A 14,801-nucleotide genomic window follows, 5' to 3' on the forward strand; every position below is an offset into this window, starting at 1 on the left:
ACTGGTGAAACAGCACTGTCTTCTGGCCTTCTTCCTCACTAACACAACTATGCAGACTCCTGCAAGTGGATCATAGAGGTTTTAGGTGTACAGTGTGTGTGTGTAAATATGTGTTTATATACATATGTACACAGCAACTGATGAAATGCAAATGAGAAAAATGTATCTGCTACGGGTTAACCATAAATGACTTATTGCAAGTGCACAAGGGTTATTCACACATCAAATTTGCAAATTTTTTTGGCATCTTTTTCCAGCAAATTTTTTATACTTACTTGGCAGAATTAAAATTGTATCAAAATTAATAGAGTCTGTCAGTGACTCCTAAAACCTGAATTTTTCTCTCCGTTTGTTACTCAGTGTTTGTATTCTGGTGGCCCAGCTCCATGTCCCATGGCATTTTACGAACTCAGACGTGTTTCCTTTGCATTAAGTCACTAAAAAATGTACTCAATTTCCTATGAAACCATCATTCTCACCTAGAAGACCAGCTTCTCATTTCTCTTATCATCCAGGGTAGGGCTGCTGCATTTTCACGGATGTGTCCTCTTTTTCTGCCCTCGCCAGCACACCTGGGTGGTACGTACAGCCTGTGTTCAGCTTTTTTAAGTGCCTTCCAAAGCCAGATCTGGGACTTTCTTTTCCTGTTAAGAAAGAAGAAAATGTGGAGAGGGAAGATGTGTTTGGTGGGCTACTGCCAGCAACTGGAAGACAAAGGTGTTCATGAGGAGAGACTGGATGGACCCAGTAGCAGTGAGGTGGAGGAGGTCTTGGTGAAACAGGGTCGAAGAAAAGTTAGGAAAAGGCAGAAATTGTTGGGCCGTGAGCACAGGAGAGCTGGGGTCAGTGGGTGGATGAGATGCAACAGGATCAGGGCCAGGTGGTAGGCAAGAGTTCAAGAAGAGCTGCAAGGTGGGCAAGTTGGGGGAGAGAAATTCAAAAGTCCTGGAGAAGTAGATGTCTTGGAGAAGTAGGTGTCTTGGAGAAATACATGTCCTAGAGAAATAGATGTCCCAGACAGAAAAAAAATCACCGAATCACAGAATCATCAAGGTTGGAAAAGACGTAGAATATCATCTGGGCAAGGAGTAGGAAGAGATTTGGGTGAAATGAAGCCTCAGGAAAGAGTGAAGCGGGCATTCCTCCCCCTGAGGCTTGTGCACCCACTCAGCGTTACGGGTCGGGGGGAGGCTCTATCTGCCTGAGACCAGTGAAAGTATTTGCCCTGTCAAGCTCAAGGTGTTTCTGAGCATGTGCAGAAGCGATGCTGTAATAAGACATAAGCTTTAAGGTCAGGAGTTGAGGTGTCTGTGGATCTCAGACACCTCGGGGAGTGATGAGCAGCTGAGTCAGGATTTTCAGCGTCACCTGGGTTTAGGCTGTTAAGTTTCCCCTCTCTTGATGTAAGAGGGTGAATCCTTTTCAGCAGCTGATGGCACCTGGAGTATCCAGCGGGAGCAGGAAAGCTGGTGGATAGACCCGTGTCAGGCCTCCCTTTGCTCAGCTTGTTTTCACCATTCTGCAGCAGCAGCAGTCAGGAGGGGAGGACCAGGTTCAGATGAGTTTTGCTCAGGTTTCCCTCAGGAGCAAAGCTGGCATTGGAAAGACAGCCTCTGAAGGAAAACCAGGGGGAAGTGCCCTTCCTGTGGCTGCTCCAAGGATGCTGTGCACCAGAGGACCAAGCAGAGGGTGGATGGTGCCAATGCCACGTTGGAGGGGTTGGGTTGGGTTGGGCTGTCTTGGGCTGGGTTGGGCTGGATGGGTTGGGTTGGACCCAGCCAAAGGCAGTAGTCATAAGATGAAGCAGATGAGTTTGTGAATACCATTCCTGTACTTATGAAAATACTCTGGGCTCATGTTGACTATAATCCTTTGCCTACAACAGGACAGTATAATCCAAGCAGAAATTTCAGAAAAAAAAAAAAAACAAACCACACGCCCTTTGAAATGTTCCTTATGCAGAGGATTATAAACATTTTCCACTGTGGGGGGAGTTAATTTATTCACTAAAGGCTTACAGATTCTTGCTGAAATCATAAAAACTCTGGGCGTTTGCTGCAGTGCTTCACACCCCGTGCACGTTCCCGTTGCAGTTTGTTCCTTAGACATGAGCTCGTTCCTGTCCCTGGAAAGACCTTCTTTACCTCCACAACTGCTTATGTCAGCATCCACGCCGGTCTCCAAGCTCCACTCCTGGCGTGAAAGGGAAGAAAATTATATTCAACTGCTTTACTTTAAAATTGCTTTATTGCAATTGCAAATCTGTGCTTATCCTGCTAGTGATTAAGGACCTTTTTCCATCTCTGTTGGATGGGGTGTCTGTACTGTCATGTAACACAGGATTTTAGAGCATTGCTGCCCTTCCTCGCTGCTCTGGGTGCAGGCACTGCCATTTCCACAGCATTGCCTTGGCTGCTGTGTTTTTTGGGAAGCGCCAAAGCTGGGTCGGTTCGTGCTCACGCTGCTGGTACAGCTGTTCCTCGGGTGATTTACATAATTTCATTTGCTTGGTGGGTTTTACAAATCTGTGATATTCTTCTACTGAAGTAAGCTGACATCAGCGTTTTCTGAATTATTTCCAATAATTAATTCCCCATCCGGATGTTTGATGGCACAATTACTATTTAGGAACAAATAATCGTAAAACACCATCATGGAGAGTAGCTATTTTCTAAGCGCCCAGTCCTTTCACACGTCCAGTGCTGCCGTCATCAGTGAAACTACTTGCATAAGTAGAGCTCTCCCAAATTATTAGAGCTTGCCAGTGAGGGGTACACTTCAGGTCTCTGCCCTATAAACACTGAAAAGCTGTGGGATTTTGGAATAAGCTCGGATTTAAAAATCAGCCCTTCAATATTTTGAATTAAATTAACTCGCAGGTATTGCTGCGGTACGTTTGAGATGTGTTTAAATATATTTTATGAACCCTGTGTGCTTGTTAATTCAGCATTGCTGGATGAGCAGAGCTCCAGCCTTGGGCTTGGCAGAGCTGGGGTCTGTCCTGGGGCTGCCACCAGTCTCAGCTGAGCCTCCCGGTCTGCAAAACCACAGTAATGATGATTTCTCCCTTAGAAAACTCTGCTAGATGTGCTCGTGGGGAGAAAGCGATGTAACTGACTGCTGGTGTGATGCTGTAGCATGTTAAGATCTGTCATGTAAATTAGTATCTTTCAGGTTTATAACCTGTGAAAGCTTTGAAGCTTAAATGCTTGTTTTTCAGCGGTCTCGCCCAAGAAGCCACGTGGATGTATGTTCTCTCGGAAAGTGTCGGGTTTTGAGCAAGTCAAAACTTCCTTTATTTGAAAGATAATTTTCCTTTCTCCTAGTTGAGAAAATTATGGTTTTCAAATGCTAAATACTTTATTTGTGCTCTTGGGTGCAATTTTATAAAGATTTTTTTTTTTCTAATTCATGATAGGAAAAAATGCATCTACATATAAAAAATTTAGTTACCTCACTCATGTATATTTTTCAGATTCTTCGAAGCTGCTATGATGTACCCTGCAAATACAATCAACTTTACATGTTGCCTAAATAAAGCCAGTAAGGTCACAGACTATGAAAAGACAGAGCTGGATAGAAAGAAGCTCAGGGAATTATCTGATTTGTCCACATTCCCCAGGGCAACTTCAGCTATACCCATAATATTCCCGAGAGATGGTTGTCAAACCTATTCTTAACTTCCAGTGGTGAGATCCTGCACCTCCCATAGGTATGTTCTTACCCCAAAAACATCTTCATAAGATGTAATCTGAATACCCCACCCCACATTTGACAGGTGAAGAATTTTTATATTTGTCTTCAAAGACAGGTAAAGGTGTAGTTATAGATATGAATAGATAGATGATAGATAGATAGATAGATAGATAGATAGATAGATAGATAGATATGTAGATATAGAGACATATAGATTATATAGAGATGGAGATGGAGATAGTGATTAGAGATAGAGATACAGGAAATATACAGAGATACAGAGATAGATATAGATATTATTTCAGTCCTTGCCTACTTCTCTCTGCATGCAACACCATTTTAACATGAGTTTTAAAATCTGTAGTTGTATAATATGGAGCACATCTATGCTGGACCCCCTTCTTCAAGGAAATGGCTTGCCCTCCTGCAGACATTCCCTGTGTTTGAAATCGCTGCCTGCGAGAGTGTCGTTCGGTAACACGCCGCAGGTCTGATTCAGCTGGTGACGGGTGGGATGCTATAGCATCCCCCGAGCATCACGTGGCATTTCGCTGGGAGGCTTTCCCTGCGGTGCAGCCCCAAAGTCGGCGTCCTCTCCCCTCAGGACTGGATCCCCGGGAAGCCTGACACAAGCTTCTCTAGTGTCCCACCAGCTGGCTCTTTTCCTTGCTGCCTTTTGCTCTGCGGGGCAGCGCCGCAGGCGTTTGGCAAGCAGGGTATCCACACACGGGGCTCTCACGGAGGCAAACACACACACACGCACCCCCCCAGTGCTAATTTGGGGGGCTCGCTGTTTTTTGCTGTGGCTTCCCTTTGCTTGGCAGCCCTCAGGTGATGCCGGGGCGAAGGCTGCGTTCGCACATCTTCATCCTCACGGTTGCCTGGGAACAGCTGGGATCCCGGTGCGAATTCAAGCCTGTTTTAGCCTCAGCTGGCTGGTGGCAGCTCTCCTGCCTGCCACCGTTGATGGGTGGACAAGTCTTTCCCTTTCCCCTTCCAAACAGGGCCGGGAGGGGCAGCTCCATGGAGAGATGCCTGTGTAAACGGTGCCACCCGAGACACCCCCCCAGCTCTCCCCCTGTCCTCGGGGTCTGGATCCAGCCCCAGCATCTGGTCTTTTTCACCTGTGCTCATGGCCGGCCTCACCGGTGTTCTCTGCACAGATGAGAGCAGATCGAGGTGGGGGTGGCCCCTTGGCCCGCACTCCTGCCCATTTGTGCAAAAGACTTTTTGTGAAATTTTGGACCCAAGGACGCATTTCGTTTTCAGGGCTATTTACCACAGAGCCAGTCTGCAGCCTGAGGTCCTGTAACTCCTCTGTCTCATGAAATGCTGTTTAATCAGCCTGTGTTTTTAGCTGTTTGTGAATCCTTCCCTTTTTTAATGCAGCAGTTTGCATTACTATGACTGTTTGCATTGGTATTAACAGCAGTTCTGTCCTGGATGCCCAGTTCCTACTGGTAGGGCCCTATAGCTGTTTGGTATCTTTTTTTATTATTAAATATATTCTCAAAAGAAGAGGACTTGACTTTTGGTGACCCAAAAAATGACCTGACCTGCACTCAGGAGGGAACGACCTTACAACTTTCACTTATTTGGCCAGTTAACACGCAGAGGAGCAAACAAATGACCCGTGCTCATGCCCGTAATATTTAATGAAGAGTAGTGAAAAACGACAGCTGTGTTAGCCTCCTATCTCCTTCCTGCTTTGCAAACCTCACTTGCACTGAGCTTCTGCATGAATCTTTGCATCTGTTGCTTGCGGGACGGGAGGAATTTATTAAATATTTTGTTACCTTTATAAACCTCTTGCTTCTTGTCATTAGTTTGTGTGCTGTAAACAAGGCGTGGAGAAAAGCTGATTGCGAGTGTGGGAGTTCAGAGGTAATCTTTGTTCTGGATTGGCGGGATGCTTGTTGCTCTGTTTCCATCATCCCGCTAAAGATAGTAGAGATAATAAATGTCCGGCAAAAATAAACACTGGTCTGTGTCACAGGAGATTATAGCCAAGTATAAAATGTCTTGAGTACCTGTAGCCTGTTCTCTAGCGTTGCCACAAAGGTTGCCACAATTTTCCTTGGATGAATATTGCATCCCGATGAATATTACTGTATGTCTAAGCCCCCTTTATAAGCTGTATTTCATTTCTTCAGATTTCTCTGTTTCTTCCCTCTTGGCTTCTCCAAATAATTCATTTCCCTACACAGTTGCTTTTAGATTATTAACATGCGCGTGACTTCACAAACTATTACTTCTTAGCCAAACTAAACACATCAAGGTTTGGGGTTTGTTGGGGTTTTTTCATGTCCCCTCAGAAATCGCTGCTTCCATTTCATTAATTGCTGTATGGCTTGTCTGTTAATTTCACCAAAACTTTTAACCTTTCTTTACCACTGGGATGTCTAGAAATGCATATGCAGAAGCTCCTAAGGTCATTGGTTCTTAAAGCTCTTGAGCTAATGGACTCCTTCCCAATTTTTCCTGAAGCTCTCATCCTCCCTGTCAGAACTGGTTAGTGATTTTAAGCAAGGTATATTTTTTTAATCTCCTTTTTTTCCTTGGCTTTACTGGTGATTCTCTGAGAGCTTCTTCTGTTTCGGGGTTTGAGATCTGGAGGCTTACATTAGCACAGCAAAATAGTCTCAACAGACACAATAATTTCTTCCTGTGCAGATCCATAGGATCCAGGAACTGTAAATGGAGAAACCTTATGAATTAAAAATAGTTCTGTCAGTCTTGATAATGTCTGATGCGCTCAAAGGTTAAAAAAAGTTAAATTCCTGTTTAGAAATAACTTTGTGATACAGAAGTCATTTAACAGCACCCAGAAAGATGCCTCCAGGAGAGGCGGGAAGTATCGTTTTCTCACACATAAATGCAGATTTGAACAGTGTCATTACATCACTACAGAGTTACAGAATTACAGAATTACATACCTAAGAGGTAAAGTGTTATATGAAGACTTCGGTGTGTCTGTGGATGATGTAAGAAAGAAATTTCCATTGATTCCTAACTTTCAGGAGGAAAAATCCTTTCTGAAAGTCATAATTGCACTTACATTCCCAGGTCAGATGGGGTTGGCTTGTTTGTTTATTTATTTGTAAAGGAAGAATGGTGTTGCTTCTCAGAGTTAGGGAAATAAGGATAAAACGTGTTTAGTAAGTTTTAAAGTACTTCTGTTCGTGCAAATGCCCCCCCGAAAGTCTGCATTTCACCCTTTGAAGCCTTGAAATCAAGTTTTGATGAGGCTTAGGGCCTTTTATATGGGTGTAGCTGAAATCACAAACGTCAAACCAACCGCTGCCAGCATTTGGGGGCAAGATTGCAAAGCTGATGTCCAAAACTGACATTAAAGGGTCTCTGCAGCGTGGCAGGGTCTCGGCACAGACCACGACCACGGGGACAGCGCTGGCTCCCGCCAAAATCAATTGCAAACTCGACGGCTGGTGAAGACCAGCAACACTCTCCGTCCCAGCGGGGACTAAACCCCGAGGCCTGGAGCACCCTTAATTCATCTTCAATCCCGCGCTGTTTAAGAGACGAGCCGCCGCTCAGCGAAGCAGACCCGAGGTCAGCCCCCGTGGCAAATAATCCACGGAGAAACTTTCCAACCCGGAAACTTTTCTCCACAGAAATATCCCAGTGCGGAGGCGGGCACGGCGATCGCTCTCTCTCTCTCTCTCTCTGCTCCCGTGCAGCATGGGAAACCTTTGTCCCACACATCTTGTAAACGCGGCAGGGGGCCACCATTGTGCCGCGCATCTTCTGAGCACCGCGGGAGGAGGCTTTTGTCCGGCGCAGTGGGCAGGCGCCGTAGGAGGGCACCTTTGTCCTGCACCACTGGTAATCGCTCTGCAAGAGGGAATGACGGCGGGTGGCAGAGCTCCTTCCCTCCGCGGGCGCTGCGGGGTCGGGCGGAGGAGTTCGTCGACCTCGCTGGGCGAAGAGCTGCTCTTCCTGAGTGGGGAGAAGAAAGGAGAGGCGGCGAAAACACGTTGGCACGCGCATGTGCGAGTGGCCACCGGGATCATCGCAGGGCCACCCCTGTTTCCCAATCCCAGTTTCAGTCTTTGCTTTTCCCCTTCTCTATTTTTCCTACCCGTTTAGGCTGCCCTTTTTATTGTTATTATTTCCCTGTCCCTTCTTGCATTTGCATCGTCTCCTATTCAATATATCATCTGCTAATTAATCTAATTAACTAATAAGCACTCTCATTATTCTTTCAGATCACTAATAACCATGTTTAAAAGACTTGAGCCCTAATACCAATCCCTCAGGGACTCCATAGGTATATTTTCAATCCATACCATTACTCATTATTTGCCTTCTCAAATGCTGTCGCCACTTCCCAAGAAGCGCACCAGCGCCCGTGACAGTCGGAGAGACCACACGTTGTCTCACAGACGCAGAGTTACACCTTTATTCAGCTGAAACGTAGCGAACCTGATGAACCGTGATGCTGTTCCAGACACGCAATAGTAATTTCAGAGAGCAAGAGTCCCAAACCGCGACCCAGTGAGGGGCGGCGATGACTTGAGTTGAGCTGAGATGCTTAGTCTGAACCCAGCCTGCAGAGCTGCCACATGCACTGTGGGTGCTGGTGGAAGTGCCGCTCATGGCTAGAGCTTGGGAGATGCATTACCGTAAATCTCAAGTATTTTGAGGTCTCCTCAGCTCTAACCTCTAGAGGTAGGGGTGCCCGCACCCCATTAGAGCAGTGAAGGTCATAATCCATTGTATTTCCAGTGATTCCCCAGGTTCCCACCACCCCTAGGCTGCCAGGTTGGCCTATGAGGAAAGACACAGCAATGGGTAAATCCCTCACCAGCTGATTTTTGTGCTTCAAGAAAGTGGTCAAGTTTGTTTTCCACCTGTTCTTGTCAAATCTGAGCATGTTCTGTTCCAAGGTTCCTGTTGCCCTACAGGCGCTTGCGATTTTTTTTTTGCATTGATCTCTTACTTTACTAATATCCGAAGGTAAATTTTACGTGCAGTAGTTTCCACGAATCCTTCTTTTCTCAGATTAGCATTGTCTTTCTTCCCACCCCCACCCCAGTCCTCTGGTGCCTACCTGATTGTGCATGAAGTCTCAGAAATAATTGCCAGCAGTTCAGCAAGTTCATTAACTGATTCCCTGAAGACCCTCAGATGCGTGTCATCCAGACCTGATCATTTGTATATTAAATTTTTGCAACTATTCCCTTACCTGGTTTGTTTTTTTTATTTTATTTTATTTTGTATCAACCGTATTGGCAAGTCTTCATTATTTCTGATTGTCAATATCTCTTTGTGGCGGTGGGTAAATTGATTCTGAAACTTGTTCGCCGTTTTGCAGTCGTTGCTCATTTTACCCCACGTGTTATTGGATCCACCTTCTCTTCGGAGCTCCTTAAAGCATACATCCAGTTCTCCCTACCTCTTTGCGTGCTAGCAACTGGAAGGTCCCTCCACTTTTATGGCATTTCTCTCACTTCTCTTTGTGGGGCTGGGAGCTGGCGGCTTGATTTTTTTTTTTCCTCCTGTGACTGTAGCTTTATTAGGACGTTCTAGCTGTCTCCCACACTTAACAGTTTTTATATGACTTTTCATTGCAATATGCTCCTAAGATTTCTCAAATAATTAATGTCTGACATCACTATATGTTGTGCGACAAGCCATCACTTAATACGGTATATTGAATCGTGCAGTTTATCATCATGGCCGTTGAAATTAGTGAGCGCTGAGGGTATGTATACCTTAGAGGACCTCGGCTTTAGTACAACTGCTTTTTATTATCTGACTCTCACAAACGGTTCTTTCTATCAAAAAATAGATGGCTGCTCATGCATTTAATTTAGATTTGTCTACTACTAAATACACAGTTGAGATTGCAGTCGTCAATGATATTTTTCCTCTGGCGAAAACCTTATGGCCAAATCTGTCATCACCCGTAGGACATAACTCCTCTCGCTTCTGTCTGATTTTCCAAGCCTCTAGTATATAAATCATAAATGCACAGTCTGTGCAGTGTTAAATTTTTAGGGCTCTCCCTTTAGTGGTAGTTGAATGTGAATACGTAAGGACAGAATTTGACCTTTAAATGACTATAAAGGGCCAAGGCAGATACTTGGCAAGCTTTTCTTATTGCAATATTAATCAAGCAAAGAATCATCATAATCCTGGAAACTAAATAGCCATTGTAGTGATTTTATCACCAGGGAAATTGTTCATCTGTCAGTAAGATTGTTACTAGGAAAGGGAAAATAGGGAGTGTTAAAATTGCTTTAGACCGCTGAATCACTGAGTCCCTCTAGACTCAAAGCTTGAATTGTTTTTTGAGAGGGGTGGGTTGAGAGGGGTTGCTACAGGAAGGCTGTAGGTTAATCAGTTTCAGCAACACCAGTGAATGTAAGCCTGATCTCTCTTGAGGACATGAGGAGAGTGCATGGGAGAAGGCGGGACAGAGAAAGGGATGGGGAGGCTTCAGAAACTTATTGTTTTGTCATTTTTTGTTTCTGGACAGCCCTTTCACAGAGGAGGAAGGTTGTTGATAGAAAGAAAAAGAAAGAAAGGGGGGAAGAAACAGCATAATGTTCACTGCCTGTATTTTCATCCAGTTTAATCCAGTGACTCTTAATGGTGGAGATGGAGACAGAAGGAGACGGATGGGGGCAGGCAGGAGTGGCAGAGACGTGTCTGTATGGGAAGCGTCCGCATAGGGCCCAGAAAAGCCACATGGGAAGACGTTTTGCCTCTTGGGGCTCAACGTGATGTGACCATGTGCTGTGTGAGGAGACCTCCCTGCGCAGGATTGTCCTTGGGGTGTGCTAGAACAGCCTGTCCCCCCATAAAACCTGCTTCGGTAGATGACGTCTTTGCCGGTGTCGTTGGGTGGTGGCAGCGGCCAGTCTTAGAGTACCCAACCGTGCCGTAACCTGAGGGAAGGGTCTGCGGGTTGTGCTGGAAGGGGAGCTTTATCCTTCTGCCGTGGTGGGAAACCTCTGCCTACGGGATGACCCTGAGGTGGGGGAACAAACGTTGGCGAGGAGGATGACTATGGCGGGGGCTCTCGTAGGGGTTGGAGTAGGTGGTCTGCGTTGAAAGCCACCTGCAAGATCTGCCTCCCAGCGAAGAGGGTTTGCGCGAGGACGGGTGAGTTTGGAGGTGGGAAGCGTTCGTCTAAAAGGCGCCTCTGGGAAATTTGTGTAAGATGTCATGAATCGTCTCCGTACGACAAACGCGCAGCCGGGGCGGGGGGAATCTGTGTTGCGCGCGTGACGTGGATCCTCTTTGTACAAAAACGTCTCTTTGTGTGGGAAGTGGTGTCTTTCTGTGGAGGGCTTTTTTGGACGAGCTTGTCTGATGGCTGCCTGCGAGGGAGCGGGGGAGGGCGACGTGACGGGTAGCACCTCCATCAAAGACTTTTTGGAGGGGACAGTGTGCACAGAGCCGCCAAGAACACACCACGGATGGAGAGACAGGGGTGAGGGTCCCGGCGGGGGTGTGAAGGTGGGTGTGCGTGTCAAAGCATCCCTCCAGGGCGGCCGCCCCGCATCCCCGGGGACCGTTGGCTGCCCCGCGCGGCATCTCTCTCCGCCGGGCAGGCCACGGCCACCGTGTCCTTCATTGTTGTCACCCCCAGATTGTGATACTGTCACAAAACTGTTGCTAGGCAACAAATGTGGTTACCGGGTCTCAGCGAATAGCTGAAGGGGAAAGTGAAGTGTTGCACCATTGTAGAGTAACCATAGCAATGACCTACTATTACAGACTAAAGAATTATCATTAACAATGTTAAAGTATCAAGCGGAGGCCCAGGATCCAGAGACTTCCAGGCAGCATCTCCGCATAATTGGGTTACCCAGGAAGAGCTCCCAACTCTTTCGCAGCGCTTGGCTCCCGATCTCCATCGTCTTGGTTTTGTTTTGGGGGTTGTCGGGGGGGTTTTTTGTTTCAATAAAGCAAACGTGCTGTGCGTCAAAGGAGACACTTGTAAAACAATAGAAGCACCCACCAAAAGAAGAAGATAAGAGGTGAATTCGTAGGCAGAGGGAAGAGATAAGCAGGAAAGGTCCAATTTACTGCCTCAATATCATGTACGGTTTGTTGGGGAAGGGTGGACGAAGGATGCCTTGGTGATGCATCGGTTGTTGTTCAGGTCAGGTGTTCTCTTTCATTTAAAAATGCATATGCCGGGCTAAAAGCAGCATAAAACGAAAAAAATAATACAAAGTACGCCAGCCCTGAAAAGTAGACACTTGTTTCCCCAAGGTAGGCCAGACAGGTGAGTGCTTTAACGACGCTTTACTTAGCAGGGTGCTTTGGGGTCTCGCTTTGCCCGGCCCGAGACGCGTTGCGGGTCTCTGATCTGGTGGCCACGCGTGTGCACGTCTGCTGTCTGTCCGTGTGCACAGTTGTTCCTGCCCGCCTGCACCCAAATTGGGCAGCAGGGCAGCCCTGACCCCCCCTCCCCGGGCTCCCCCTGGACTAGCGGCCAGCGGTGGGGTGGCTTCGTCAGGGTTTTGCGTCAAAATGACCCCCCCAGTCAAACCGTTGCCTTTGTATTTTGCAGGTACAGAGCGCCACGAACTAACTTCCTGGAAGAGTTTTCCATCTATTTTCAAGTTCTTCAGCGAGGCGGTAGAGGCAAAGAACAGCTCAGTGAAACCAACCCCAACGCGGCGCTCCAACAGGATAAAATACGAAGAATTGTAAAAAGAAGGGGGGGGGGGGGGGGAGGGCGGGAAATACAAAAAAACACACACAACAACAACAACAACCACCTCTTCACTGCTTGTTTTCTGCAAGGAGTCTCCCAGCCCCTCATTAGATTGTTTTCTTCCTAGAGCACAGGGTCGTGATGTATACATCTAAATAGCGTTTTGCATTATTTCTAGATGAGTGCAACTGTCAAAGCAATATGGGTTCACTGGTTGTGCTTCCTGTGGGCTGTAACTTGGATTTCGTGCTGCCCATCAGCGCGCAGATTAAGGCTGACAGTGGTACTGCACAGTGCAGCATGGTGCAGCTCTAATTGCCCTGACATAGCCCTGCACCAAGCTGATGCCAGAATTTAACAGCTTCGTCGTGGTCCTATCGCCTGCAGGATTTTTTGCTGCTTCCTTCTATTTTGAGACAGAACAAAATAGGAATTACTCTTTTCTTTTAAAAGACAGCTCTAACTCAGAAGTTAGAGAGTTAACCAGCCGGTGATTTTACACCCAATAGCCTTCTCTTTCTCTGGGACCAAGTGGGATCAACTCTGGACTCTTTCATTTTCTGCTGGTAGGAGGGTCCAAGAAGTTTGCTCCAGATTTATAGGACAGCCCCTTTGTTGTAGAGATTTTCTCCTCCTGCCAGATCAATGGCATTATCTGTAGATCTTCTCTTCCTTTTGAAAGCTCCACTTAAAAAAAATGCCTATTCATTAACTGGCTGGATCACACTGTGAAATACGACAGCAAAAAAAAAAAAAAAAAAAAGGCGACACATTGCACATTTTCCTGTTTATTTTTAAACGCAAAGATGCTTCCGTTTTCATATGCCGGGTTTGTAATGACTTTGCCATCCCGGGGTTATTCCCTTTTTTCCCTAAACTCACGGGTTCTCCCCCACTTCTCCAGGCTTCTGGGTAGGGGGTTGTTGGGGGGGGGGGGGGGCGGCCGGCGGGGCTGCCCTACGTGGGGACCCCACGCCACGCGTGGGGCGGGGGGGTGGGGGGATACAGCTGTAGCCACCGTCAGGCAGCTTTTCTCTGCTAAAACATCTGATAAGGGACAAGACGTGCCTGATGGCCGTGCCCGGGCGAGGGAGCGCGCTAATTAAGCTCCTTAATGTTGATGATGTTAAATTAAAGTGATCTTTTTCTTCAATGGCCGTGCCCGCCTCGCCTCTGGTGCTGAGGCAACACTCAAAACACAGGGGTTTGGGACCCCCCATCCCACACCCCACACCCCCTCATGTAATATTTCCTATCCCACAGCTGGGGGCTGGGAATGGGGCGGGGGGGGGACACGTTAAAACGGGGTGATGCCGGGCGGTGGCCATGGTGCGGGGGGGAGTGCAAGGGGAAGCCCTGCCGGGTTTGGGCGAAAATCCTCCGGTTGGGGGGGGCTCTCCGCACCCGCATCTCCACCTGCGGTGGGGTTTCCCATGTGTTGTGCCCCCCCCCCCCCCCCCCCCCCCACACACACCCCCCCCGGCTCCAGCTGTATTTGACCTCTCCCCTTTCCCTGTATCCCCCCCAGGGCGGGGTGGGAGGGAGGGGTTAGGCCGTGCCTAAGCGGAGGGCAGCGTAAAATCCGCACCTGGCGGTTTTTCTTCCTGGCGGGGAACCTGTTGCTGGGCACCGCGCCCCCCCAACCTCGGTCACCGCCTTCCCCGTCCGAGGATGCTGCTGCCCGCGACCGGTCTGACTCCACTCCCCCCTCCCCGACCCCCTTCCTGTGCCCACCCCACCCCTCCCGGACCCTCTGTCTGTAGGGGGGGGGGAGGAGGGCGTTTACATCGCGTGTTTTGGGTGTCTGTGCGTCTTTCCACAGCCGGGGAGGGGGAGGTTTGCTCCCCTCGCCCCCCCCCCCCCCCGCCCCTCACGTCGGGGAGGTGAGATGGGGTCTCCGGGGTGCCAAATGTCGCGGGAACGGATCTATTTTTGTAAGTGTCGACGAGAAACGAAATGTAGAAAAATTTCTAATGTAATGATTTGTCCCTTTTTGGTTTTTTTTCCAATTTTTTTTTTTTTTTAAGTCTTTTTCTTTACCGTGCCCCTGGCCCGGCTCGCGTTACCGCTTCTGTAGGGGGCTGTAAAGCACAGGGGTGGCTGCTTCGCTTGCACTGAACAAAAAATAAAGATGCTCTTTTCTCTCCTCCGTGCGCGCTTTGTGTCCCCGCGGTCCCCGGTGGGTAGCGTGGGGCTGCGCGGGTGCGGTTCCCCCCCTGCCCAGGAAAGCACGCGGGGCAGAGCGGGCGGGGGGAGCGGTGTGTTTGCAAACAGGACCTCGACCTGTTTTTTGGGGAGAAAAGGTGTGAGATGCCCCCCTGGGACCCTGCCCCCCCCGCGGAGGGGGAGGGGGGTGTGGAGGGAGGGGGGGGGGGTGTCCTCCGCGCCGCGGAGTGGGCTGCGTGTC

The 14,801-nt window shown here is 48.2% G+C and overlaps 1 protein-coding gene across 6 annotated transcripts in view; it reads left to right on the forward strand.

Annotated features, from left to right (window-relative positions):
• The window catches only part of ARB2A (ARB2 cotranscriptional regulator A), a 268,507-nt gene extending 253,964 nt beyond the window's left edge, over window positions 1-14,543 (forward strand). For all 6 annotated transcript variants that reach the window (XM_074812896.1, XM_074812892.1, XM_074812897.1 and 3 more), the window contains one exon: window positions 12,248-14,543. In XM_074812896.1, the coding sequence (XP_074668997.1) occupies window positions 12,248-12,390 (143 nt within the window). In that variant the 3' untranslated portion in view covers window positions 12,391-14,543. The remainder of the gene's footprint in view (window positions 1-12,247) is intronic.
• Window positions 14,544-14,801: the final 258 nt, after the last annotated feature.

This window comes from Strix aluco, chromosome Z (genome assembly GCF_031877795.1).
Source record: "Strix aluco isolate bStrAlu1 chromosome Z, bStrAlu1.hap1, whole genome shotgun sequence".
Lineage (NCBI taxonomy): Eukaryota > Metazoa > Chordata > Aves > Strigiformes > Strigidae > Strix > Strix aluco.